Source organism: Panonychus citri, unplaced genomic scaffold, assembly GCF_014898815.1.
Source record: "Panonychus citri isolate SS breed McGregor unplaced genomic scaffold, ASM1489881v1 Contig00049, whole genome shotgun sequence".
NCBI classification, from domain to species: Eukaryota; Metazoa; Arthropoda; class Arachnida; order Trombidiformes; family Tetranychidae; genus Panonychus; species Panonychus citri.
Genome location: NW_026515454.1, coordinates 1,050,152 through 1,077,325, shown reverse-complemented (window position 1 = coordinate 1,077,325; position 27,174 = coordinate 1,050,152). Strand labels below are relative to the sequence as shown.

Below are 27,174 nucleotides of genomic sequence, written 5' to 3'. Positions count from 1 at the left end.
AATATTTTCACGAGGAAAACAATTAGGAAACATTGGACCAGAGAGACAAATTAATGTTGACCAAGAGCAGCAATCGACTTCTACACTAATTATTACAATCTATTCACTGATAATCTTAACCGTTTCTATTTTTATCTGTCAAAATCCATGAGAATTAAAATTTTTCGTGATTAATGAATTACCTATGATCAGGTTGAAAAGAATCGTGATTATGATTGTAAATTAAGTGAAATTACGATTGAGAATAAGCATCATCATGATTGTTGCGTTTTCCAAGAGATACTAACAATTAGAAGATAAATTGTTATAAGATTAATACTGATCGTTAATTGTTTTTAAACTTATTTATAAAGTGGTTTACTACGATTAGCTTACAATCAATAAATTTCTATTAGTTAATGGTGATATATGGCCGATGGTAAATGAAGCTTCCGGTCTTGAAATGCGATTAATTAGATCACAAACCTATGAGATTGTAAATTAGTCTCTGAATTAATATGAATAATTAACTAACCTTTAGATGTGTTAATAGATCTCCTTGTCTATCAAGCAAAATCCTTCTTAAATTAGTACAATTAGAAACCATCTGAATATAATAATCACAAGAAACAATACAATTAATTGGAGAACTGATCAACTAATCAACTCACCTTTTTCCATAAATTACCAATAACAATAGCAGAAGCAATTAAACCGATGAAACAACTTGTTGAAATAAAGAAAACGAAAGCGTCAAGAAATGACCGATCAACATGGACAATGAAGCAAGAAAAGTAACCAAAGTCCGAATTGACCGAGAGACAAGTGTAAGTGACCATTAACCAGATTGAATATGAATTGTTGACAGATTCAATTTGATTATGATAAGTGATGATTAACTTAATCACTGGATAATAAACATCATCATAAGAATGAGTAACAACTGATGACGATAAGAAACTGAATGGACTTGATATTATTTGGATTCTCTCGTCTAGAATTTTAGTTTTTTCTTTACTATTTTTATCCAATGATAATCGATTAATGGTCATTAAAGATGATTGACCATAATACTGGACATAAGAATCTAAACAATTTGAAACGTAATCACATCGGTAATAAAAGTAAGCCAAGGAAAGGGTTGTTGTAGCTGCCATGATGCTCAGCGAAGAGGCTGAAAAAATCAATCCAATGGTGAAAATGAATGTCCAACAGGAAGTGACCATCAAGCCGAACCATGACCTTGGCAAGGTTGACGAATACCAAAGAAACAATGAAACAGGTAAAGGTGAGACGATAAAGATGATGGAAATTCTTGACCAAAAGTTGGCCAGAAAGTGACCAACGAACCGATACTTTGAACAAAGTTGATTCGATAACGATAATGATTTACTTGTGAATCCATGTTGATAAATTGATGGATACAACGAGTGGAACCATAAATTACCTTGATTGTCAAGAGAAATGTATAATTGTCTCAGAATTGCGGCCGAGAAAAGGTAAATTGTGAAATAGGTATAAATGGTTAGTCTATTTGGATGATCGTGAAAAAAATCACCCAAATTAATGAGAACCGAATCAGAAAAAGGAAAACACAGAATTAAACATCTAATTGTGTTGATTAACATAATCACCATGATGGTAAATTGTTTCACTCTCATTCCATGATCACAATTAACATGATCACGGGAGTTGAAAGGTTTAATCAATTGGAAACTGTTGAAACCATTGGAAAGAAGAGCAAAGTTAATTGCTAATTGTTCAACAAATTTGATTGCATTTACTGCCTTGTGATCAGTTTGTGACAATTGAAAAGTTAATTTCTTAACCATTTTCAATTTAAATTGTTATTACTTTAATTTCAAAATGAAAGTAAAACTAATCTGATAATCTAATCAAATTTTCATGATCATTTGTGAGTTTTTGTTTTGTTTTATTTATCCAATTGTATTAATCGTTGTAATATATTTATACATAATTTGAATTGATTAGTTAATGATAATTAAATCTCATGAGAGGATTAAATTAAACAATAAAACCAATCAATTTTACCTTTAATCGGCTTTTTGTAAATTACAATTAACAACAAACGTTAAGCTACAATTACGTTGATCATAAAAGTTTATCTCTCTATTTGTTGTTGATATTACTTTGATTAAACAATATTTTTCTTGATTGTTTGATGATCATTATGCTTACATTGTAACAATTAACATTAACATTGGTTTTACATTGATCATGAAATAAATTAAAGTTAGAAAATGAATTGAAAAACAAAAGGAGATACAGTTAACAATTTATATTTAGATTATTGTGATTATTTTCATCAGAAATCATTGTAACGATCAATTAATCAAATGGTTGATTGTTATCCTCCAATATTAATCAATCAATAATTCAGTTGTATTGGTGTGTTGGTGTAAGAGGAACAGTTTTTTTTTCTCGATAGTAATAATTATCTTCCTTGTTTCTTGTTTTTCTTTCTTTCTTTTGATTTGATTGTTGATTAATATCTTTCTCTTTTTCCATTAACTTTGCCAATAACATTCAGAAGCTTCGTCCATTTCAAGGAGATACAATTTCTTGGTATTTTTGGAAACTTGTTCAATCTTTTCCAGTGTCTCTTTCTCATATTCTTCAAGGGATAACCTTGGTTTACTATGGAAGGGAAATTCTGATTCTGACTGTTCCTCATCGTCCGAATTGTATTCATCTCGTGACATGTAACCATTATCATCTGTTTGACAGCCACTGTCTCGACAAATTGGATTACTTGATGATGAACATGATGATGATGATGAAGCTTCATGTTCCCTTCCCTCTGTTGAAATGGAACCATCATTATCCGAAGAGTAATAAACTTTTTCCTGATCAGATGAACTTGAATTTGTATCATCATTCATCTCATCATCATTTATCGGTGAACTTATTGAACCTTCACCTGAACAGGTATTCTCAGCAATTGGATTGACCTTTAATTGTCCAAATGAACTGAAGAACGGGTTACTTTTACTACTATTAACCTGAGAAAAGGGTTCACGAAAAGGTGTTGGTGGATCTTCAAGTAATAACGGATGTTTGGTTCGCTCAATGATTATCGCTGTTTCCGGAGTTAATGGTGGAGGTGGAAAAGCGGTTAAATCAATCATATCTGATCCCAGGTAGATCGTTGTATCAGCTGAAGGTAATTCAAATTCATCTCGATTCTCATGAGATCGTAACTTTCTTAAAGTTACCATTAGTCCGTTATTTGGCTCCATTAGATTGGGAATAACATCCGGAGTACTCAGGCCGAAACTTGAACCTGATCGGCTTCTCATTCCCGGTGTGGGTATTGATACTTTTAGATTTGCTTTGCTTTTAAATGATGTTGATTTACCATCTAAATTAAAAGTATCCCGATCACTTTCAGTGCTCTCATTAACTAAATTGTTGGTGTTCATTTGTGAAGGTGATGATAATAAATTTGATTCACTTGGTACATTAATCGTCTCATCATTACCACCTACAATATTTAAATTAAAAGAAAGAAAAAGATTTGGAAAAACAATTAACAAATAATAATAATCAACGTGAACAAATCAATTAACATCAATCATCATTAACTAATCAACATGTTTATCAAGTATTATAAACAAACAAACAAAAAAGGATAAAGTGAAAGTTAAATTAGTGAATTAAACTGTTTCATTATTATAATGTGATTAGAAGGTCATTAGCAATTAATTGATTATTATTGTAAATTTTGCTTCAAGCTAAATTACAATTACCAATATATATGTTATTAATAAACTACAAAACAATTTATGTGATCAAGATTAATAATAGTTAGAGGATCAAAATTTTAACACTGTTTGATTGTTATAAACTTAATAATGATCGTTTAACTTGATTAGCTGATTGTTGATACTAATGATAAACACGCTAATCACTTGTAATTCATTTACAAGTAGCAGTTTAATTGTTTGACGATGGAAAGTATAATTTAACCATGTACAATTAATGATTAACGATCATTATATTTGGATTGATTGATTAACTTTTGTTATATTGATTAAAAGACAAATATTATTATAATTTCAATAATTACCTTGTTTATTATTGTGACCATTTCCATGGCCAATTTGATGGAGTAGCTCAAATGAATCAGCGGCTTTTAATTTGTTGAAGCAATTAGTTGATTCTAATGATAATGATTCCTCTGGATCTTCATCGTCATCCTCATAATCATCAAAATCTTTCTTAATTGAAATACTACTGTTACGAGAACGATAACCGGAAGAGGATGAAGCATCGTCGCTACTTGTTGTTGATATTCCGGAAAGGGAACCGCGTTTATCGTCTGAGGTAATTGTTGAAGACGAAGATGAACAACCAGATTCAGATGAACCACGACGATAATCAGCACCACTAATCACAGTTAATCCATCGGTTTTAGATGAGATTCGAAATTTATTCCGTTTAATTGTTTTACTTGAGAAAAGATCAGGATCATAAGGCGGTGGCCCATTCGAGAAATTGACCAACATTGTCTCACCTCCATTCTGATCGGGAGGATAATTCCAGAAAGAAACTTCAACAACATGGTCCTCATGATAATACGGAGCTAGAAAAATGGACGAAAATCAATTAAAACGAAAAAAAAAGATCAAAAATAGAAAAGAAATCAAACCGAACCGATTGGTCTGAGAAAAGAAAATGAAAACAATGTTTACATTTAAAAGAAAGAGAAAGAAAGAGTTAAGAAAATGAGTTGATTTCTTTTTCTTTGTTTACATTTTTTTCTTTGTCAATTTTTAATTAATTCAATTGGTTTTTTCTCTTTTCTTTTAACGGTTAATTTTTTTTTCTTTTTCTATTCTAAGTTGTTGTTGAATGAATTTTACGCTTCTATTGTTAATTGTTAAGTGAATAGAGAAAAGACTTTGTGAATTTACCTGAATCGCTCCACCAAGAATTTCCAACTTCCCATATAACTTTAATCTCTTTGTAATCTGGATTATCCATTTGTGCTAATCTATGGTAACCTCTTAAGCACATAACAAACTCTTCAACGTCCATTTCATCAAAAATGAAAGATAATTGATGTCCACTTGGTGATCCAGCATTCGATTCATTTGAGATTATATTTGATTCGGTTGGTGAAAGTGAATTTGATTCTCGCAGGGAAACATCAACTCTAAATCCTAATTCCTCATCTCTTGTTACTCTAATCCTGTTTACTTCATCAAAAGATGCCAGAGTTATCGGTGCTGATTGTCTTAGGACACCTCGATTTAGTTGGGCGATTCCGAATTTTGGACTGATTAGGATAACTGCTCCACATGAGGAATCTTTTGAATTGAGTGGGAAATTTTTGGCTCCAAAACCAGGGAGGCCACTGATTATCTCCAAGAAAGCGGACTTACATTGTAACGGAGTGTAACCCTTGCCCAGGTCACTTTGGGTTTGCTTGATAAAATGGGACAATAGTTTGTACATCTCTTTGCGTTTCATTGATTCAAGGGTGGAAAGAGGTACAAAGTGCTCAATCCATATGATTTGTCAATCTTTTTCAGGTCAATTTTACCTTGACGACCAATTGATCCGGTGGTCAGTGAATGTTGAAGTAAAGCCAATGCTGCGAGGGTCAATGTTGTATCGTAATTAAGTTGAGTTGAATATCTTTCCTGAACAAAATCGTTACAACTTTGAGCGTAAAGATAATCAAAGCTTCCTGAGTCGCGATTCAAAAGGCTGGTTAAATCTTGACTTACAAATGACATTCTCAAGACACATCGTAGGTTATGAATTCCCGGACGAGAGGCGATTTTGTATAAAGTATCTTCTGGACTGAGAATTGTTAATTTAGATATACCATGGGAACGAATGTGTTCCGTACATAAAGTATAATGTTCCGGCTGACGAATGGCCAATTTGTTAAGCAACGATTCCAATACTTGAGCTACAGTGGTTGAGGTGTTATACTTGAATGTTTTGGTTTGATTGTTTTCGAGATAAACTTTAAGGACATTGTGAATTATGGACGACGGGGAATCACACGGAGAGGAAAAGAAAGGATTTCCATCGAGTGCTAATCGTTCAGAGAAACGGACTCGAAGAGTATAACCCAAAGCAAGACGAGCTTTTTTAGCTGATTCAGTTAAAAGAGCTGAACGACGAGAGGAACCACAATTAAGTGTCGAGGGTTGACAAACGGTTAGGGTAACGGTCGATTCACAGCACTTTACCCGGCGGATTATTTCCTCTCTTGGTGCATCAACCATATCAACACCATTAACTTTGAGAATCTGATCACCAGCGAGTAATTTACCCTCTGAAGGTCCATCTTCTTTGACGAACCGGACAATCACGGGCTTCTCTGAACCCGCTACAAAGCCAAATCCAAGCTCTGGATCACGGGTTAAAGTGATCTCTCTTGGTACTGGAATCAGCGTATCGGTGTTGATCACTTTTCGCGGATCTTCATAAGTTGTCGTTGAGTTTAAATGATTAATGAAATACGATTTACCTTCCGAATCGAAGGCAACTTCCCAACCATAGGGAAGACAAAGGTCACTATTTCCGTAGCTACAACATTCCTCCCAAAAAGCCGCTGGTGGTAACCAAGAGGTTCGTTTGGTTCGATTGTTAAGATAAAAAGCTCGACCCTCTTCATTAAGTGTCACTCGAATGTGTTTAGGTAAACGTTTATTAATCTGTACTATCCACTGATTCTCAACACTGTTACTTAAATCATCATCAAGAACATCACAACTTCCAATGATTGAGGGTTTACGATAATGTCCATAAGGTGATGGAGATGGAGACAATGAAGATGAAGGTGAGGTAGAATCAGAGACCGATGATGAAGATGAAGATGACGATGGACGGAACATAAATTTCATCAATAAACTATTATTACTATTTGATGAAGAGGATGAAGATGAGGATGAACCATGATAACTACTCAAAATTGCCGTTTTCATGATTAAGTTGGACAAATTTTTTCACAAATATTTAATTAGTATCACTTTAACACTTTGAACAGTAATTAAAAGCACGATCACAATCAGATTATCAGATTATATGGAATTCCAGTTGATACCTAAATGATAAATCGTAAGTAAAGTTAAATTAACATGAGATCAGGTAAATGGGAGAGCGAGAGAGAGAATTAAATTTAGATCATCGAAAGAGAGAGAGAGAGAGAGAGAGGAGCGAAATTTGATCATTAACAATTTAAACCAAATTAATCATTAATTCCAATGTTAATATCATAATGGTAATCAAAATTTCAAACTTGATTAACAGGAAACCTTTTCATTTGAAGTAAAAATCGTTATTCAAATGAAGCAAAGACAAAAATTACACCAACAATTAACTGTGCCATCATCATTTATATATATAAATCATGGAAACAATTAACATAAAATGATCAATTTGCTAGAAGAAACTGGATTTGATTAAATTGGAGCACGAAACTTACCAATACATATACTAATTGCTAATCTACAATTAACTTTTCAGTGAGAAAAACAATCAAACTCCAATGAGGAGAAAATTATTTCTTCTCCTCAATATTAATAATTAACTAATTGTTCATTTGTTTTTCTTTTCTCTCCAGGATTAAAGGAATAGCACAAACAGGATAAAACAAACAATTAAGAAAACATTGGAAACAATGGACAACAACAATCAATAGATATTAAATGATGGATTTTAAAGACAATCAATTTAAATTGTTTCGGATCGTTGGAAAAGTTTAACTAAATATCAAAGTTAAATGTTGACTTTTCGTTAGCAAAATGACCAATACAACTTGATGATAATCTAAAAAGTGCTTTTCAACGATCAACACTTAATTGAGAATAAAAATAGGTCGATGGTCGAAATTGGCCTTGACGATTTAAGTTAATTGCTGGTAAACTATTAACATGATGATGATGATGATGATCAAGTCGAATCATTTAAAATGAGAAATTAAATGAAAGAAAAAGAGAGAAATTCAGAAGTGGCCTCTTTGCGATCCCTCTCTCTCTCTCTACGAACCTGTTCTGACCACACCGGACAAAGAAATATAATGATAACAGTTAACAGTAGTGCCAGTTAATTGTGATTAAAGGAAAGATCAGAATAAGAATCAACAATTTAATTCCAAGAATAAGATATTAAACATTTAACATTTCTGGTCAAGGTTATTATTATAACCGTTTACTGATGAGCTTTGTTTCAGATTTGTTATTATGTTTGACGAGAAATTATTACTTATATTATCTTGATTATGATTAATTTAATCATTATTCTTAAATTGTGATTTAATTCATTCAACTTATTTAACTTTATCTCTCTTTTTTTTTGTTGCTTTCATTTGATTTTGTTTTGTTCACAATTCTCTCGATATAATTATCATCATATGTTGAGAAAAGTTTTTCTTTCTCATTTTCAACAAATCACATTAATAAGTTTCTATTAATGTGATAACAATTTAGTAATTATTTTGATTATTACAATTGTTAGAATTGAATCAACATATAGCCTTGACCTGATGGTTGATTGTTGATGATATCAAAATGATTTAATGATTGTATTAATATTTTCATCTCAATTGGTAGTTGGTAACATTAATATAATTGAATTAATTGATTGGTGATTACTTGTTGTTTCCAGATTATTATTATTATTATTATTTGGATTAACATTGATTTGAAGCGAGAAAAATTGGTCAACAATTTAAATGAACAACAATCAAATTAAAACTGTTAGTTTGATATTTTTCTTTCTGTTAACTAAATTAACTAATCAGTTTGGTTAATGATGGTAACAAAATTTAGACCGAGGACAAAGGGGGAAAAAGACAATTATTATCATTGTGATAATTTCAATCAAAATTAACTTACAATTTATTCATTCCTAATTGGAGTTACAGTTAATTAATCCAAATGATGATGATGATGATGATGATGATGCTCCTGGTAAATTGGACAATCAGTTGATTAGAAACAATTTATATGTAGCCGTTAATCAGCAATGATACACATATGAGAAAGTTTTGTTAATTGTTTGAAAAGTTTTGGTTAAATGTTTGGGACAAACAATCAAATTTGATTTACCACCCAAGTCTCAACAATTAGTGAAAAATGAAACAATACAAAAGTTTAATCAGGTTAAACGTTACTATTAATGTTATCAGGTAATTTAATAATTAGCCTGATTGTGATTAACTCTAATCAACAATTAAGTAATTTTTTTTCTTCTTCTTTTCACTTTTTCTTAAAACTTGTAACAATTATCATTTGGAAAGTTAATTGTTACCAATTTCACCACAATTTGAATAATATAATGGAAAACTATTGGTTAACAAAATTTTAAATTTTCGAAAAGAAAAAAATTGAAACAATAAGTAAACAATTAAAAAGAGAAAATGAAAATTAACTAATCACTTTTTCAAAGAATTATTTTCTTCTAAATCTTGATTATTATCTAAATTGAAACAAGAATTAATTTCTTTCTCTCTGTTCAATTCAATACCATGGATATTATTATCTCTCTCCCTCACTCTAACTCTCTCTCTCTCTACCTTAATTGTTACCCACCCTCTTAGTTAATTTACCTGTAATTATCATCGTGATTAATATTGTTGTTGTTATTGTAAATTGTGATTCCACATTTGAATGGTTGATTGTCTCTCCCTTAGGGTTGAAACGACCTTAACTGTGATTAGATTTCATTTCCTTTGGAACCAGCAATTTAACCATCGACAATAATAATAATCATTATAATTACAATCTTAATAATCATCATGATTAAGTGTATAAACCATATACCCAAATATATTTGGATAAAAAGTTAAAAATAGTAACAATTTACGGTTATTTAAATGATTAACTGATTGTCGGTTGTTGTTGTTGTTGTTTCTTTGCTTCAGAAAAAAAAAGTCTTAATTGTTTCATTCATTTTCTAGTATGTGAACAACAATTTACACATTGGTCGAACCTTTAATTGTTTATAATTAGATGAATTTACTAGTTAATTAGTTAGTTGATGTATTTTGTTTTTCGCAATTAGTTCAAGATCAAGATAAAAGAAAAGACTTTCAATTGTTTGTTATTAAAAAGAAAAAGTTTTTTTTTAATTGTTGTTGTTATTTTTTTCGTCTTTTGTTTTGTAAACTTGATTTCGATTATTAATAAAAAGTTGTTGTTGTTAATTATCTTAATCTTTTATGATTCAATTGTAAACTTTTTAATTGTTTCATTTGTTTTTAGGATGAAAGATGAACAAATTGTTTCCATCCTTTTAACTGTCAAAGGTTATCAGTTGTGTGTTTGTGTTAATCAGAATCAAGGATAACAGCAAATGGAATTAAATAGTAACATGAATCCATGAGAAATGTTCAATTTAATTGGAAATACAATCAACATTTTCTCAATTTTTATGGAACTTTTTTTGGCTCCATCTATGAATAATTTAAAAATCTCCAATTGACTTTATTGTTTATTCAAAAAGAAAAACTTATCTGATGCACTAAATGATTGTTTCGTTTTGTCAAATTAGAGAGAGAGAGAGAGAGAAATAAAAGAAAGTAAGGAAGAGTGAGAGAGAGAGAGAGAGAGAGAGAGAGAGAGAGAGAGAGAGAGAGAGAGAGAGAGAAAGAGAGAGAGAGAGAGAGAAATAAAATAGAGAGATAAATGAAAAAGAGAGAAAGAGAAAAGGGTAGAAAAGACAGAAGAGAGAGAGAGAGAGAGAGAGAGAGAGAGTGAGAGAGGTTTTTTTTTGAAATAATCATAGAATGTAGCACTTCTTTTTGCGAGAACCTTTTTTTTCTTTTTTCTTATCTTTTCCTTTTCTATCTCGGTCTTTCCTTATTTCACGAACAAGTGTATAGAATGCATCATCAACACCTTGGCGAGTTTTGGCAGAAGTTTCAACGAATGGAATTCCATAGCTTTTGGCCACCTCTTGAGCACCCCAAATGTCAACAGCTCGAGTCTGTAAATCACATTTGTTACCAACTAATACCATCGGTACATCGTCTGCATCTTTTACTCTTTTAATCTGACATAATAAATAACAATTAATCATTATTATAGTTTGTTGTTGTCATAGATGATCATCATAACAGGAGAGAGACGGAGAGAGAGAAAGAGAGAAAGAAAATATAAAAAGAGAGATACAAAGAGAGAAAGAGAGAGAGAGAAAAAATAAAGAAAGATCAATTAATTAGTATGTGTATATACAATTTTTTTTTCTTCTCTTCACTAGAGTGAAAGAGAGAAAGAGATGGATTATTGTTGTTACCTGTTCTCTGTACATTGAAATGTCTTCAAATGATTTCGCATTATTAAGGGCAAATACAAGCAAAAACCCCTCCCCAGTGCGCATATATTGATCTCTCATGGCACTGTACTCTTCTTGTCCGGCAGTGTCCAAGATATCCAAAAGGCATGTTTCACCATCTATAACCACTTGCTTACGATAGGAATCTTCGATGGTTGGATCATATTCATCAACAAAATGATTTTGAATTAATTGTATAGTGAGAGCACTTTTACCAACACCACCGGCACCGACAACCACTAGCTTATACTCTGTCATGTTGGTAAATTGATCAACAATTTAAATTGTAGTTTAAATAAAAAATCAAAAACGGAGATATAAACAAATAACTACATTAAAGAAAAAGAGAGAAAAGAGAAAAAATTTAGATGAGTCTAGACCACCGAACTAAGACTGCGCATGTTCCTGCGCAGTCTCAGTTTGATTTTTCTCTTTTTTTTGTCAATTTTGGTTCATCTCAATTGGAAACATTTTTAATTGTGGTTGATTTGATTGGAGCCAATTGGATTGATTTTTTTTTCTTCGTTTACAATTTGAAAATCTTTTTCATTTAGAGTAATTAAGTTGAACATAAATTATTTCGTTTTGTTGGGGGTTTGTTTTTTCTTCACTTCTCTGTTTTCAGTTTAAAGATTTTTATTATTATTATTTTGACTTTGGTTAATTATTGTGTCTCTTTTTTTGTTGTTGGATTTGATTATTAATCGTCCTTAGCTTTGGTCTCATCGGGTTTCATTGCTGGAAATAGGAGAACCTCTTTAATTGTATGGGAATCGGTTAGGAACATTGATAATCTATCAATACCAATACCAACTCCACCGGTTGGGGGTAAACCATATTCGAGGGCAGTGATAAAAGTTTCATCAACTAATTGAGCTTCATCATCACCGGCGGCTTTTGCTTTTGCTTGACCTTCAAAACGTTGTCTTTGAACAATTGGATCATTTAATTCGGTATAACCATTGACAACTTCTCGTTGACCGACAAACAATTCAAATCTTTCGGTTAAATTAGGATTATCTCGATGATATTTAGCCAATGGACTCATAACAACCGGATGATCAGTTATAAAGGTTGGATTATTACAATTTATCTCGATAAAATGACCAACCAATTTATCAATTAATCGTGAAGTAGTTCGAGGTGGTGCACAATCAACCTCATGTTTAACACATTGATCAGAGAAAAATTTATTAGCCTCATCTGATTCCAATTCATCTAATGGAGGTAATTTAACTCCAAGACATTTCTCCAATTCAGTTAACATGCTAACTTTCTTGAAAGGTGGAGTAAAATCAATTTCAATTGATTCACTTTCTGGTCCTTCTGGATGATAGGTAACCTTATATGAACCATGTACCGATTTAACAAGTCCACTTAACATGGTCTCAACAATTTTCATCTGATCATTATAATCAGCATAAGCCATGTAAAATTCAGCCATGGTAAATTCTGGATTATGAGTAAGATCAATTCCTTCATTACGAAATTGTCGACCAATCTCATAGACACGATCCATTCCACCGACAACCAACATTTTAAGATATAATTCGGGTGCGATTCTCATAAAAAGATCCATATTTAACTCATTATGATGAGTAATAAAGGGTTTAGCTGTTGCCCCGCCGGGTTGCATATTAAGAATTGGTGTTTCCACCTCCAAGAATCCCAATTGATCCAAAAATGATCTAATATAACGGATAACCTTACAACGAACAATAAACTTTTGTCTAACCCAATCGTTTAACATTAAATCCAAAAATCTCATACGATATCGAGTCTCTCTATCCTTTAATCCAAAATGAAGGGCAGGTAACATTCTCAGACAAGGTGTTAAAAGTGTCATCTCAACAGGTATAATTGACAATTCTCCTTTCTTTGTTTTACCAGGATAACCGGTACAACCCATGATATCACCTCTCTTTAATTTATCATTCATTTCAACGAAACCTTCACGTGTAGGATAATATTGAACATTGGCCATAACTTGAATCTTTACTCCTTCACCTCTAAGATCATAGAAAGTTAACTTTTCCCCATAATCGCGTTTAGCAAAAATACGACCTGCAAGGCTCACTTTAACATCCTCCAAGACTTGACCTAAGTAGAAAAGAAATTAATTTCAAACAATCAAGAGGAAAGAGATTAGAAAACAAATATAGACACATAAGTACATGTATACATCTCGTACTTGAAGCGGTTTCACAAAATATCAACCAATAGATTATTGTTGATTTGATTGACAGATTAGAATCGACAAGGTAAGAACAATGTTAACATCAAAAATCAATCAATCAATCATGAAAAACAGGAAGAAGCAAGAAATTGATTTTGAATGTGAAGAGAAATATGTAAGCAAATAAGTTAACCATACTAACCATCAGAAAGTGATGAGTATTTTTCAATGAATTCCGATAGAGAAATGGTTACATTGTATTTATGTGGAAATGGATTTTCTCCTTTGGCTTTAAGATTGTCAATCATTTGGGTTCGTAGAAGATAAAATTGATTCTCATCCATTTCATCTTCATTAATTACACCAGCCGAAGGACCAGAAGATGAACCATCACCAGTTCCAACATTGACCAATTTAGATGAATTTTCCAGAGTTTGTTTCTCTTTTTCAGCTTTTTCTTTTAATTTCTTCTCATTTTTAAGTCTACGTTTCAACTCGTTTTTACTCAACTTCTCACTTGACTCGGACATGGTGGACACTAATAAACTACTATTGACACGAAGCAAACGATTAAATGATCTCAACACCGGAAAGATAATTCTCATTGCAGCATTTCAACATCGTGGAAGAATATCACTCATCTCATCTTCTATTCTCTAGATGGAGCCACTCACGTCGAATCAGATGTTTACTTTTTTTTAATTTTCTTTTTTCAAATTCACTGAGTTAATTGTTTCTAATTAATTCTCGCAATTAAAGTTTGATTATCTGTTGGATTAGAATTTTGTTTTGGTTTTTGTTTTTGGTCTTGTGATATTCATCTAAGTGTGTGTCTCATTTAAGGTAAGTTGTCGTGTTACGGTTCGTATGAATGACTTAGTTTTACTCTTTTGTAATTTTGAGTTTTCTTTGATTTTTTGATTGGATTTTTTTCTCTTTCTCTTTCTCTTTCGTTTTCTTTTTTTGTTTGGTTTAGATGTCTTCTCAGTATAGTGTACCGGTTAGTATTGAGATATCTGATGAATATACTGTTCAAGAGGTTACTTATGATGGTCAGGAGAAATATCAATCACCTCTTACTATGTCTGAGAATTTGGCTCGGATGGTTCAACGGATTGATTTTTCTTCCATTGAAAGTGATGATGGTGAGTCTGAGGGGAATTCTTTTGATTCAAGTAAAGAGTCAACTCCTGCTGCTACTGTTACTGCACCACAATGGCCATGGGAAGCGGCAAGGAACAAAATTAGAGGAGCTTTGACAGAAGTTCATGTATTGGAAGATGTTCTTAACATTGCAAAGGAGAAAAAATATCTTGTTCTTGATCCAGTTTCTCAAGATCTATTTGAAAATAAGCCGGTTGTCAGTTTGGTTGCTAAAAAGAAAGCATTTGCATCTGCAGCTACCATAATTACAAGTGGAGTTGAACGAATTAAACAAAGTAAAAACGATGCATCTAGAAGTCAAACATCCGATTTCCATACGGAGCTTATGTGTATGAGACAAAGTTGGAGACTACGACGAGCTGGAAATTCAATCATTGGTGATCTTAGTTATCGCTCAGCTGGTTCATGGTATCCTCATTTAGGAAACTTTGAGGTGACCAAAAATGAAGATCCACCCAGTTCAACACCTTTATCCCCACCAATGCCCTCCATTCCAGGTACTTCACCTTCCGGACCTGTTGCCAAACAAAGTGCTCTAAAGGTTAAAATTCCCAGTGATCTTGAAGGTGTTGCCTACATTCATGTCTGTATTCAAGAAGGTAGAAAAGATCTAGATGATGATCCAATTAAACCATCTATCAATCAAGAAGCTCTTATCAAAATGGACCTTAGTTGGCAACAGAAACTTGAAAACGCTCAAAATATACTTTTCTGTAAGGAATTATTTGCTAAGCTCGCACAAGAAGCGGTACAAGTCCAATTTCCAATTCCAACATTAATTTATGGTAACATAATTATCGCCACTCTTTTCACTGGTACCCAATTGAATATCGGTCTAGTTCATCAAACACCACCCAAAAAGAAAAGAAAATTTGGTAAATCGGAAAACCCCGAGGGAACCGAAAAATCTTCCGAACCTGTTAAATTCCCTCACAAGCCCGTTCTAGAACATACTCTCCATCAACTTCTTCGTGACATGCATTATAATGCTCTTCATCATCCTATGCCTCATCCAACAACAGCGACTTTGGGTCTAAGTCGTGTAAGATATTTCGCCGGACCCGAAGCATACGATCGTCATATTTTAACAGAATCTTGTAAGAACGAAACCATGTTGGAACAAATTCTCTCTCAAAGTCAACATTATGTTCTTCGTGGTCAAGTCTTGAAAACAATTGACGATTTAACCAAAGAAGTTAAAGAAACGATTATCGTTGTCCACGGATTATGTTTAAATAGTCCAACTCGAAGTTGTATCAAGTTGAACCTAATCTCCAGAGGGTACGAAGCACTTCATCGAACTCCGGCCACAATTCATATAACCTCGAAAAGGATGTACATCATTTGTCGCGAGGGTAAAAAGTATAACCTTTACTATGACATGTCGCTACTTCGGCAAACCCTTCTCACCATAATTTCCCACCATCAAATGTTCACAATCCAATCAATGTGTAAACTAATGGGCTGGCGAGTCCTCTCGTTTACCAATAATTGTGGCCTGGGTCCAGTTGAACAAAGTGGAACCGCTTCAGCGATTCAAATTGCTTCACCAAATGATGAAAGGATCATCTCAATTCGCCAAGGGCCAACCTCAGAACCTAAAGTTTCCGTCTCTTCAATTCCAAGGGATCAAGATTTTTATCCAAGTTCAATTATTCGTGATCGTAAATGGCAAAACATTCAATCAAATTTTAAGACAATTGATTTAACTAAAATGCAAGGGAAAAATTTAATCAACAAAATTGAGATTCTCATGTCATTTACATCAAAGACATAGACAATTGTATTAATAAGAAAGGAAAATATTACAATCACAAAAAAAAAGGTTTATTATTAACACTGAAACTTTCATTCATCAACAATTTAAAAAGTTTCTTCAAGCATCTATCATATATAATTAATTAACTATTTATTTTTCAAACCAAATTAATCAATTGAAATTTTTTCTTGTGAAAAAAAAACAACAATTTCTGTTCATAAATTAAAATTTAACAAGAAAAGAAAAATGTTAATTGTCATCAATTTTAAAATGAATTTACTTATTAATTGCGATGAACAATTGATTTGAATTAATAAGAAGATGAATTAAATATTAAAATAAATTACAAATTCCCAATGATAGAAACATTATCAAGGAAAACTAAAGTAACTTTGATGATTGAGAAAAAAAAGTCAAGGTAAATGAAATCGTAATGAGATCACCAATTGGAATTATTGATTAATTGTTTACTCTGATTAAATACTGAGAAAGAGAGATTTCTGATCAAACAGAAAATGCGAATCAGAATCAAGGGTTGATCAGAAATTAACTTAATCGTTGACCAATACCTTGTAAATCCAAATGGACATTTTTTTGTACTTAATCTCTTTCTCTTTTTCTTGTTTATCTTACAATTAACTCGTTGATTGCGTGATTATTGCTTCACCTACTTCGATAGATAATCTATCATCTTTTACCTGAACATTGAACTAATCAAATCATTGTTTCCATAATCATCATCATCGTTTTCGTCATACATTGTATGTTCTTTTGATTGTTTGGTGATTGTTGTTTGCTTGATTGTTATGTAATCAACGACGAGCACACAATTAAGAAAAAGGTTAAATTGTCTATTCTATAACGAGAAATAAAGCTAAGGACAAAATCATTCCGAATATAATGAGAACTGCAATTCCAACTCCAATTCCACCGACAATCAATGCATGAGCTTTAACAAATTCTTTCATCTTCTCGTAACAATCCTACAATTAAAAGATTAAAACAATCAATTAATGAGACAATCAATAGAATACCAATTAATTACTTACATCCATAAAGACAAATCTCTCCTCTAGTTTATCTCGGACACAAGCTTTTCGCTGTTGAGGGTCAAGCGGATTCTTACAACAACTTTCGGGAACTTGAGGTCCACTTAATTTAAAAACGTTGTTTCTTAACCAAATTTTGTAAGCCTTTTGGTCACGATAAGCTTTTGGATTGGCAATATTAGGTATCACTCCACAACAATTAAACTATAATCAGATGAAAGAGAGATTCAATTCAAAGTTAAATTGATATTCATGTCATGTTTTGATGATCAAATTTTACATTTCTATGAACAGCATCCCATGATTCGGTTACTTTGGTATCATTTCCATATAATTTAATTGTCATCACCATTTCTGTGTGCATTCGTTCATCAACCTTAAACAATCAAGAAATTAAAAGAAGTAATAAAAAAAAGAGTGTAAATATTATATAATAATTATTAGAATTAACAAGAAAATGATAATTTGATTAGTGTCAGGAATTGAAAGGTTATATTTCTGATTAGATAATTGTTTTCTCTTCTCAAATTCATGAGAATATAAAGTAAATCAATTGTCAAAATTTACTGATTAGTTGACTTTCATGGGAGAATAGAAAATGTTTAGAAAACTTTCTTTCAACTGACAAACTTGTCAATCTGATAAATTAGGTGTGTCTTTGGTACTTTTTTAGGACTATTATTGTTATTATTTTTAGTACATATTCAAATTAGATCAAGAATGTAAATAGATTTTATCTTTAACATTAATCAGCTTGAAATTTGGAGAGAGATACAATCTATTAATATCTTGAATATTAACTATTGTAATTGAATAAAGTAATGATTGACTTGACACATACACTTAACTAATTGATTACTAATTGATTGTAATAATAATAATACCAACAATCAATAACTGGTTAAAGGAAACACCGGATAATATTTATGACAAATGCACTTGAGAAGAGGAGATAATGAATAAGTAAATCTAATTGTTGGTTGATTTACTTTTTACCTGTTACCTTGAATAAGGTTAATTTAAGTAATACTATGTAGATGAAGGTTAGATGATTTATCTCAGTACAATTTGGATTAATTAAAACATTGCGCGGATTGAAAACTATTGATTGTGTTTACCTCACTTCGAAATATGTAACCCAGAATTCCTCCGGTTAACATGGTGAGGAAAATCATGGCCAGAATAAAAAAGAAAGTTATTAATACACATCGTATCTCTTTCCAAGCTCCAATTGATCCAAGGAATGAGATAATTGCCACAACTAGACCAGTTCCAATTAGAATTGATGCTGATGCAATATATGATTTAGTTCCTAAAAGTCTTTCCATGAAAGATTTATCTGAAAGAGTCCAAACACCAATGGAGAAAACAGTAATTCCACCAGCCTAAAGTAATTAGAAGAAGAAGAAAAAAATAATAATAATTAATATAATTCAACTCAATTCGTTTTGAAAAAATATCCAATGAAACATTTTCCCGCTTTAAACATCTTCCATTGGGAAGATTGAATGGAAAAAAAGTTCAATCTGATTTTTAGATGATAATCAAGTCATCATGAAATTAGTTATTATCATGATTCGATATAATTTATTAAGAGGGTGGACAAATATTCTCACTTGTTTGAAGATACAATTAAATTACTAGCAATATGTAATCATCTAAGAATAATAAATGATGAGGAGGTGGAAGTTATGATTTACTGATTAGTATTGATAAAATTAACTAATAACCTTTTAAAATTGTCGAGTTTCTTGTTTCTTTATCTATGGTGATAATCAATCAAGTAATTTATCAAAAGTGATCATTATTGGTTTAAGGTTCACATTTGATTATGTATTATAACCAATGGATGGTCATTAAATTACTTTATCATTATTATCAGCAACATTTAATCATTTTAATGGAGATGAAGATTAATATTATTAATCAATGATTATTTGGTTACTTTCTGGCTTATTTACTGGTGTAAATTAATCTCGTTGTAATTAAATTAGGTAAGGTTTTGATAGGGAGACTTGATAAAAAAAACTTTAATTGTTATTACTTACAAATATAACTCCATTGGCGATTAGCATAGCAAATTTAACTCCTTTAGCGAAACCGTCAACCATTTTTGATTACTGATAATCGTTGAATATCACTGATCAGACACATCAGACTTTCTGATGTAGTTAATTGATTGTTGTCCAATGTTCAATGGTTAAAGTGTTGAGCGATTAAAGTTTTCAAAATAATCCAAGATTCAAATGTGACAATTGGATTGAGAGAAATGGTAACAGAAAAACAGAAAAGGTAAACACAAATGAATCAAATTAAATTGTCACTTGGTGGAAATCAGGACGTGGACGAATGTGGACCAGAAGAGATTATGATAACTAATTAAATTATCTCAAGTTTCTTATTGATAATTTGTTTTTTTCTTTTCTCTCTCAACTTTTGAAGCAGAACATCAGGAATAACGGAAGAAAAATGTTCATAATTTGCTGGTTCAAACTGTTGGTAACAAGGTTAAAAGGAACTGGAAGTTAATTGCGAATATTGGTCTTTCTATTTCTCTCTCAATATTAGATTGTTGATTCTCAAAGTTGTTAACTATTGACTTAGCAGAATTCAAATGATCCAGAATGATTGTTGCTCTCACTCTGTTACAATTTTCTCTTCTCCTTCTTGTCTTTCCTTGAGTTCTCTTTGATTGTCTCCATAACCTGAGAGTGTGTGAATATGTTACCACCATTATCCATCAGAAGATTTATCCCTCTCCCTCCTTCTCTCTCATTCTATTTCGTTATCATCAATTTTTGATTCTTTAACTGCTTTTCATTGGAATTATCAGCTCTCCTTTCTTGTATATTCTCTTTGTTTTCTTTTGAATTTCATGATTCCCTCTTTTTCCATATCTTATATGTCGTCATTTTTTTCTTATTCTTCAATAGAGATTTGATGTACAGGGATAAGAGTAAATCAATTTTTTCACATTAATCGGGACTTGAGAATCTCATCATCATCATTTCCATCAACTGGGTGTGTCTCCAAGTTAACCAAAATTATCGTGACCACAAAAAAAAGAAGATGAAAATGAAAGAGAGAAGAGAAAATTTTTTCAGAATATTACTGAGAAAACTCTACAAGAACACTGATGAATATGATGATAAAGATAATATTCGTAATGATGAAGATTTTGATTTGATAATGTAGGCGTTCAACAATTGTATCCAATATAATTTGATCCAACAAGAGAAAAACATTAAACAAAAGATATCCGGCTAAAAGACAAGAGAGATACAATTAATTACAATCGATAATCACATAACTGTTTAAACATCATTAAGAGAGAAATAACAAATACACTTCCACCCTTTTAACCAACTAATACTTACCAATATTATAGAAACAAAAATATGATTTAATCAACCTGATCAACGATTAAAATGTAACATTAATCCAAAAGGTAAAACAATAAGATTGACCAATTAATCAGCTTTCGGTTAAAAACATTAACCATAATTATAGAGGGAAAACAAATAACATCCAAAAAGAGAAATAAATCTTCGTAATTAAACTTCTTCTCTTATGAATTTAGATTCTAGAGAAGCTTAAATTACCTAATCAACCATTAAGGAAAAGAAATTAAAATCACAATAATAAAGAATAAAGAATTTTAATTACGAAAATTAAAAAAAAACAATTAACGTTCCCGTTGGAAATTCAATTCGGTTACTATGCTTTTTATGCTTTTCTTATGCTCTTTTTAGTTCCAAACTCGGCCAATTGGATTAGAAAGAGAAAAAGAAAGAGAAACCTAACCCTTGGTTTCCAACAACAAAAGTTGAGAGAAAATGTTAACAATTTAATTTCTAATTGTTGTGTTTAATTAGTTAATTTGGTGATTTTTTTATTCTTTCTGATGATTAGTTAACTGGTCTTTTACCAATAATCAATCAATTCAGTTAAAATGAACTCGATCTTTGGTAAAATTTGTTTCTTTCTTTTTTTCCCTCTAGGTAAGTAAACATTTACATGAGAAAAATTTACCTATCATGTTTACCTTTTTCTTACCCTTTTGTTTTTTTTTCTTGTTTTTACCTTATTTCAATTCAATTAAATTTGATTAATATGATTAATTTAGATAATCTAAACTGATTGACAAGCATTTTTCAAGAAGTAACTTTAATCAGTGCAATTAAACTAGTGAAAGTTTTGTTTCTAATTTTTTGTTTTTCTATTCTTACCTGTAACCAATAGTATTTTTTACTTACCTTTACATTTCCTTTTACTTTTGTAATTTTTTCTTTTCTTTTAAATACTAATTAGATTGGTGATTAATTTCTATCATTTTCATTGTCTTTTTATATAGAATTTGAAGTTAAATATTGTCAAGTTTTAATCCACTTGTCGACTTGTAGTTTTAAAGATTGTTGATTCTGTTGAATATTTTTCTGTTCTTTTTTCTTTGAAGAAAATTATTGATTAATTTTATTTTCTATTCTCTTTTTTTTTTCTCCAATTTTTTTAGGTTATTATGCACAATCTTCTAGGTTTGATGTGACACCACCTAAAGAATTAATTTGGTGTACAATAAGTGTCGCCGAACAAAAGAAATGCTTGGATTGGTCTGAAGCTATCAAACGTTATCCTAATAATGTACCTGTTGGTTCAGAGGAACCATTTGGTTACCAATTGAAATGTGAACAAACCTCTGACCGAGAGACTTGTATGAATCATATTGAGAAAGGAAGAGCTCATTTGGTTACCTTGGATCCTGGTGAAGTTTTCATTGCTGGTCGATATCATTCACTTGTCCCAATCATGGCTGAAAGATATGATTCAACATTAGATGATGGCTATTACTCTGTTGCTGTGGTCAAGAAAAGTTCATCCATTCAAATTCAAACGATAACTGATTTGAAAGGTAAAAAAGCTTGTTTCCCTGGAGTAAATCAAATGGCTGGTTGGGTTTTACCTTTGGCTCGATTGATAAATGATGGAATCATTGAGTTTAAAGATTGTAATAATATCGTTAAAACAGCGGCCACTTTTTTCAATTCTTCGTGTGCACCAAATGCTTTAAATGATAAAAACAATCCCAGTGGTGATAATCCTCAATCGATTTGTGCTCTTTGTCATACTAAATGTTCTGGATCCGATGAATATGCTAATTACGAGGGAGCTTTTAAATGTCTCATTGACAATGGAGATGTTGCTTTTCTTAAACATTCAACTGCTCGATTAATGGCCTTACGTGATCGTTATAGTTACCGTAGAGATGATCTGGAACTTTTATGTCCACAAGGAGGTCGAAGAGGATTAAGTAACTATCGAGAATGTAATTGGGGTCGATCACCTGCTCATGCAGTTGTTGTTTTCTCTTCCATGTTACCTGAGGAGAGGAAAAAAGTTCAGCAATTCCTCATGAAATCAGCTAAAATTTTCAACGTAGGCAATGATTATGGAACAGTTAACAATCAGAACTTTGCAAATGATAATAGAAAAGCATCTCAATCATTTAATCTTGCCGATGAACGGAGTCCACAAAAATATGGTGACAGTGCAAATCTATTATTCTCTGATGAACTTACTGGATTCGAGCCACTTTCAGGTCCCGATCAAACTTTTCGTAATTATTTAAAAAAGGACAATTATGAGTTACTTTCTAAAAGATTAAAGAAATGTCCAGTTCCAACTGCTCGACTTTGTGTAATATCTTCCGTTGAGATGAAGAAATGTCAAGAGATGGCAACAACATTTCGAGCGGCATTTTTACAGCCCATGTTAAGCTGTGTCTCTGAGAGAAGTGTAATCGGCTGTATGGAAGCTATTAGACGAGGTCGAGCCGATTTGGTAATGTTAGATGCCGCTGATGTTTACCGAGCAGGCCACCAATACGGACTGGTGCCCATTTTAGCGGAAAAATATGACCTCACTGAATCGGGTTATTATGTTGTCGCTGTGGCTAAAACCTCCGACCCAGAGTCTGATTTATTTTTCCTCAAGGGTAAATCATCATGTCACACGGGTGTTGGAACCGCTGCCGGTTGGGTTGTACCTTTGGGTTTCCTCCTCTCCAACAATCGGATGAGATCCTATGGGTGTGATTCACTTACCGCTGCGGCTCAATTTTTCCAAAAATCTTGTGCACCAGGAGCACTTTCACCCGATTATACAACCACCGATTGGGGATTAAATAATCTATGTGACCTTTGTTCGGGTACCTCTAAATCGTATTGTGCCCGTGATGCCAATGAACCTTTTTACGGTTCAACGGGAGCTCTTCGATGTCTCATTGCGGGAGGTGGAAATGTGGCCTTTGTCAAACACACGGCGATCTTTGAAAACACCGCTGGTCGTAATCCAGAATTCTGGTCTCGTAATTTAATCCCCGGAGATTATGAACTTTTATGTCGAGATGGATCTCGAGCAAGTTATAACGCCTCAGCCTCATGTAATTTGGGCAAAGTTGCGGGTAACGCGATGGTCACCAGTCCATTAAAACCTGAGCAACACATCGCTGCCTATGTAAACCTTTTCTTAACCGCTCAGCAATACTATGGATCAAAATATTCCCAAGATTATACATTTAAAATGTTTGTCTCTGAGAAAAATTATCATGATTTAATCTTTTCCGATGCGACCTCACAATTAGTGGCCTTACCTGTTAACCAACGTACCCACACCTCTTACCTCAGCCCGGAATTCATTAATTTAATGAAATTAACCGATTGTACATCACAATCAACCCAATCCTGTTTGCCATGTTCATCTTTACAATTAATCATTGCCTTAATTTGTTCAATCAACTGGACACGAAACTTTTTCTCACTTTAATCATAATTATTACAAATCAAATTTTTCTTTTTTAATTTAATATAAAACAACTAAATTCACTTTCTCTCTCTCTCTCGCTCACACTCACATATACACAAATACACACACATTTGAATCTCATCATCATGATCAAAATCAATTCTCACTGTGACAAATTGCAAATTCCAAAATTAAAATAATAAAGAAAAATAAAAAATCTCAATCATCAATTCACTTGAATTCTAATTAATTGAAAATCGATTTTTGAATCGATTTGATTTTTTGTTTTCGTTTTTCTTTTTATTTTTTCACATGGTAACTGGTTTTCCCAAAACAAAATCAATTGTTCACTTTAAATGAGATTTAATTGTAACTTCTATTTGTGATTGACCACATCAGTCAATTGAGAATTTCAACCAACATTACAATTAGTTAATTGTTAAAAAGGTAAGATGATTAAGTCTTCGTTCTGTCCTTTTCTCTTTTCTCTTTCAATAACAATACATTTTCACCCATAATCGGTCATTGTAATCATATCAATTCTACTTTCTCATCGATTTGTTGAGTTAATTGTAATTTAGATTGAATTGATTTGAAACAATTTCCAATCATTAACCAGTGTCCTGATTAATTTGATTAGAATGGTAAAAGAAAAGCAATTATAATATCACCCGAAGATTGAATAATTGCCGTTCCTTTGAACAAAGGTCTTTCTTTTTCTCTTTTTCTCTTTTTATTCTTTTCTTATTTGTCTTTCTCTTCTTTTTTCTTCTTTCTTTTTTTTCTCTCTCTCTCCCTATTTTTCTTTCTTTCTTTTAATTTTGTTCGCAATTAAATCTGACCAAGCTCAATTCCAATCTCTTGCCATGATTAATCCAGTATTGTCTTAACTACAAGTTGCCTTGTTTATTGGTGCATGTTGGATGTTATTGTTGAGAGCAAAAAAGAAGAAGAAAAACCAGAATTTAATGATTGGTATTTTGATAGAAAGAGAGAAAAGAAAGAAAAGAAAGAAAAGAAAGAAAGAAAGAAAGAAAAGAGATCAACATTGAGAAAGCCAAAAAGGTTAAGAGTATTTGTAAGAAAATGAAAAGAAGAAGATAAAGAAAAGGTAAAGAAAACTCTCTTAATGTAACAATAAAAAAAAGAGAAAGAAAAAAGCTCAATGTATTAATGGATTAGTTAATTGTCTCTTCTTTCCATTGACACTACACTTTCATGGTGATTGAAATTCTCTTCTTTTTCTTCCTCCTCTTTCGCCTACACCTTGATCATCATGTTCCTTTTCTTTGTCTCTCTTTTCTCATCATCAACTAATCATCTTCTTTTCTTTATTTTCCCTCTTCTTCTCTAGATTTCGATCTCTGTCTCAACCTTTCACTCGGACAATTTATTCTGTGATTATTTATGTCAAGATAACTGCTCTTTTCGTTTTGATTGCTAATTATAAACAACAATTCAACATCAAAGAGGATTCATATTGATACTTAAAGATAAAGTGATTCGAGAAAACAAAAGCGTCGATAATCATGTTACAACCAATTGCCCATCTTCTTAGTAAACAGAGAAATATCCTTGGTAGTACTTCACCTCGACGACGAGCTCTTCTTGAATCAATTGGACTTAATTTCGAGATAATTGACAGTGGTTTTAATGAACAATTGTTGCGGGATAAGTTTAGTCATCCCTGTGAATATGTTAAAGAAAATGCTAAACAAAAGGCTATTCATGTGTACAAAAAATTAGCCGATGCCGGTGAGACCGCTGACCTGATAATCGGAGCGGATACTGTGGTCACTTTTCAAGAATCTATTTACGAGAAACCCAAAGATAAAGAAGATGCTTTTCAAATGTTGACCAAATTAAGTGGTAATTGGCACACAGTATTTACCGGTGTTGCTCTGGTCACAAATTCAACTTCACCTCACTCATCAGCGGCTTTGACAACAATTAACAATCCCTCGTCAACAACAACTACGACAACAATAACAACAACAACATCATCAACAACAACAACCTCAAATGCTTGTAGTAACAAGGATGATAATGGTAACGGTGATGATTATGTGGTGACAACTTTCCATGAAGCAACCGATGTTTACATTTGTCAATTAACACCCAATATAATTAACTCTTACATTGAAACCGGTGAACCAATGGATAAAGCTGGAGGCTATGCTATTCAAGGAATAGGAGCAACTCTAATTGAATCAATTAAAGGAGATTATTTCAATGTAGTTGGATTACCACTTCATCGATTAACCAAAGAATTGTATCACATGTATTCCGAATAGAATTAAGAATACAATTCGAACACTGATTGTATCACCCAAATAGAATTTTCTAAATATTATCTTCCTCTCCTTCTAAACTCTATCATCTTTGACCACAATTTCTATCTATTTAAGGTTTTCTTACCTTTTCCTTTTTTTCTACTCCAATATCTGATCTAATTTGTCTTCTTCTTCTTCTTCTTCAACTAATCAACATCATTACATGACTGTAGTCAAGTTTTGCTAATCGCTTTTGGATAATCTTTATTTTGTAAATCTCTCTCTCTTCTTCTTTGATGAAATAGGAACAGTTCCTATCGGATTGTTTGACCAAATCTCGTTGACCATGAATCAAGAATTCTCAGTTCCATGTATTGTAAAAAAAAAGTGAAATCCCTCAACATCCAAACTGTTTAAGCTCTTTCAATATCTTTTGCTAATCTCTTTTCATTTTATCCTGTTATTGTTTATCCAATCTAAATGTTTGCTGTCAATTACCAACCCTTTCAATATATTTTTACCCATCAAATGGTTATCAACATAAACAAATTAAAACATTTACCTGTTTCTCTGTAACAATTATTATCACAACAACGATAAAGAAAATATCAATCAACTAATTGGTCTCGAAAAAAAAACAACCAGAACAAAAAA

General features: G+C 32.0%; 8 protein-coding genes and 1 long non-coding RNA gene across 9 annotated transcripts; 4 read left to right on the top strand and 5 right to left on the bottom strand.

The window, feature by feature from the left end:
* Positions 1–52: 52 nt before the first annotated feature.
* Positions 53–1,890, bottom strand: LOC128385617 (uncharacterized). The gene is made up of 4 exons (XM_053344503.1): positions 651–1,890; positions 515–586; positions 376–465; positions 53–282 (listed from the first exon to the last, which is right to left on the bottom strand). Exons 1-4 carry the CDS (start codon positions 1,809–1,811, stop codon positions 223–225), a joined length of 1,383 nt encoding a protein of 460 aa, XP_053200478.1. The 5' UTR covers positions 1,812–1,890; the 3' UTR covers positions 53–222.
* Positions 1,891–2,004: 114 nt separating this feature from the next.
* LOC128385604 (uncharacterized) lies at positions 2,005–9,425 on the bottom strand. The gene is given in 5 exon segments (XM_053344490.1): positions 2,005–3,484; positions 4,070–4,585; positions 4,917–5,504; positions 5,507–7,066; positions 8,859–9,425. Coding segments are annotated over 4 exon segments (3,522 nt in total). The 5' UTR covers positions 6,948–7,066; positions 8,859–9,425; the 3' UTR covers positions 2,005–2,507.
* On the top strand, positions 6,949–8,375 carry LOC128385628 (uncharacterized). Its single transcript, XR_008324812.1, has 3 exons — positions 6,949–7,080; positions 7,273–7,487; positions 7,586–8,375. It is a non-coding gene; the product is annotated as an uncharacterized LOC128385628 (long non-coding RNA).
* Positions 9,426–10,187: 762 nt separating the features above from the next.
* LOC128385622 (GTPase HRas) lies at positions 10,188–11,695 on the bottom strand. The gene is made up of 2 exons (XM_053344507.1): positions 11,260–11,695; positions 10,188–11,016 (listed from the first exon to the last, which is right to left on the bottom strand). Exons 1-2 carry the CDS (start codon positions 11,554–11,556, stop codon positions 10,744–10,746), a joined length of 570 nt encoding a protein of 189 aa, XP_053200482.1. The 5' UTR covers positions 11,557–11,695; the 3' UTR covers positions 10,188–10,743.
* A 62-nt stretch (positions 11,696–11,757) lies between these two features.
* LOC128385611 (lysine--tRNA ligase-like) lies at positions 11,758–14,122 on the bottom strand. The gene is made up of 2 exons (XM_053344497.1): positions 13,677–14,122; positions 11,758–13,398 (listed from the first exon to the last, which is right to left on the bottom strand). Exons 1-2 carry the CDS (start codon positions 14,077–14,079, stop codon positions 11,999–12,001), a joined length of 1,803 nt encoding a protein of 600 aa, XP_053200472.1. The 5' UTR covers positions 14,080–14,122; the 3' UTR covers positions 11,758–11,998.
* A 45-nt stretch (positions 14,123–14,167) lies between these two features.
* LOC128385610 (mediator of RNA polymerase II transcription subunit 17-like) lies at positions 14,168–16,644 on the top strand. Its single transcript, XM_053344496.1, has 2 exons — positions 14,168–14,317; positions 14,451–16,644. The coding sequence occupies exon 2, from the start codon at positions 14,451–14,453 to the stop codon at positions 16,413–16,415; it is 1,965 nt and encodes a 654-aa protein (XP_053200471.1). The 5' UTR covers positions 14,168–14,317; the 3' UTR covers positions 16,416–16,644.
* Positions 16,645–16,689: 45 nt separating this feature from the next.
* On the bottom strand, positions 16,690–21,103 carry LOC128385621 (CD151 antigen-like). Its single transcript, XM_053344506.1, has 6 exons — positions 20,824–21,103; positions 19,495–20,709; positions 18,565–18,831; positions 17,727–17,822; positions 17,447–17,650; positions 16,690–17,380 (listed from the first exon to the last, which is right to left on the bottom strand). Exons 2-6 carry the CDS (start codon positions 19,555–19,557, stop codon positions 17,249–17,251), a joined length of 762 nt encoding a protein of 253 aa, XP_053200481.1. The 5' UTR covers positions 19,558–20,709; positions 20,824–21,103; the 3' UTR covers positions 16,690–17,248.
* A 136-nt stretch (positions 21,104–21,239) lies between these two features.
* Positions 21,240–24,477, top strand: LOC128385606 (melanotransferrin-like). Its single transcript, XM_053344492.1, has 2 exons — positions 21,240–21,447; positions 21,960–24,477. The coding sequence occupies exons 1-2, from the start codon at positions 21,399–21,401 to the stop codon at positions 24,266–24,268; spliced, it is 2,358 nt and encodes a 785-aa protein (XP_053200467.1). The 5' UTR covers positions 21,240–21,398; the 3' UTR covers positions 24,269–24,477.
* Positions 24,478–24,543: 66 nt separating this feature from the next.
* LOC128385619 (dTTP/UTP pyrophosphatase-like) lies at positions 24,544–27,081 on the top strand. The gene is made up of 2 exons (XM_053344505.1): positions 24,544–24,694; positions 25,602–27,081. Exon 2 carries the CDS (start codon positions 25,777–25,779, stop codon positions 26,539–26,541), a length of 765 nt encoding a protein of 254 aa, XP_053200480.1. The 5' UTR covers positions 24,544–24,694; positions 25,602–25,776; the 3' UTR covers positions 26,542–27,081.
* Positions 27,082–27,174: the final 93 nt, after the last annotated feature.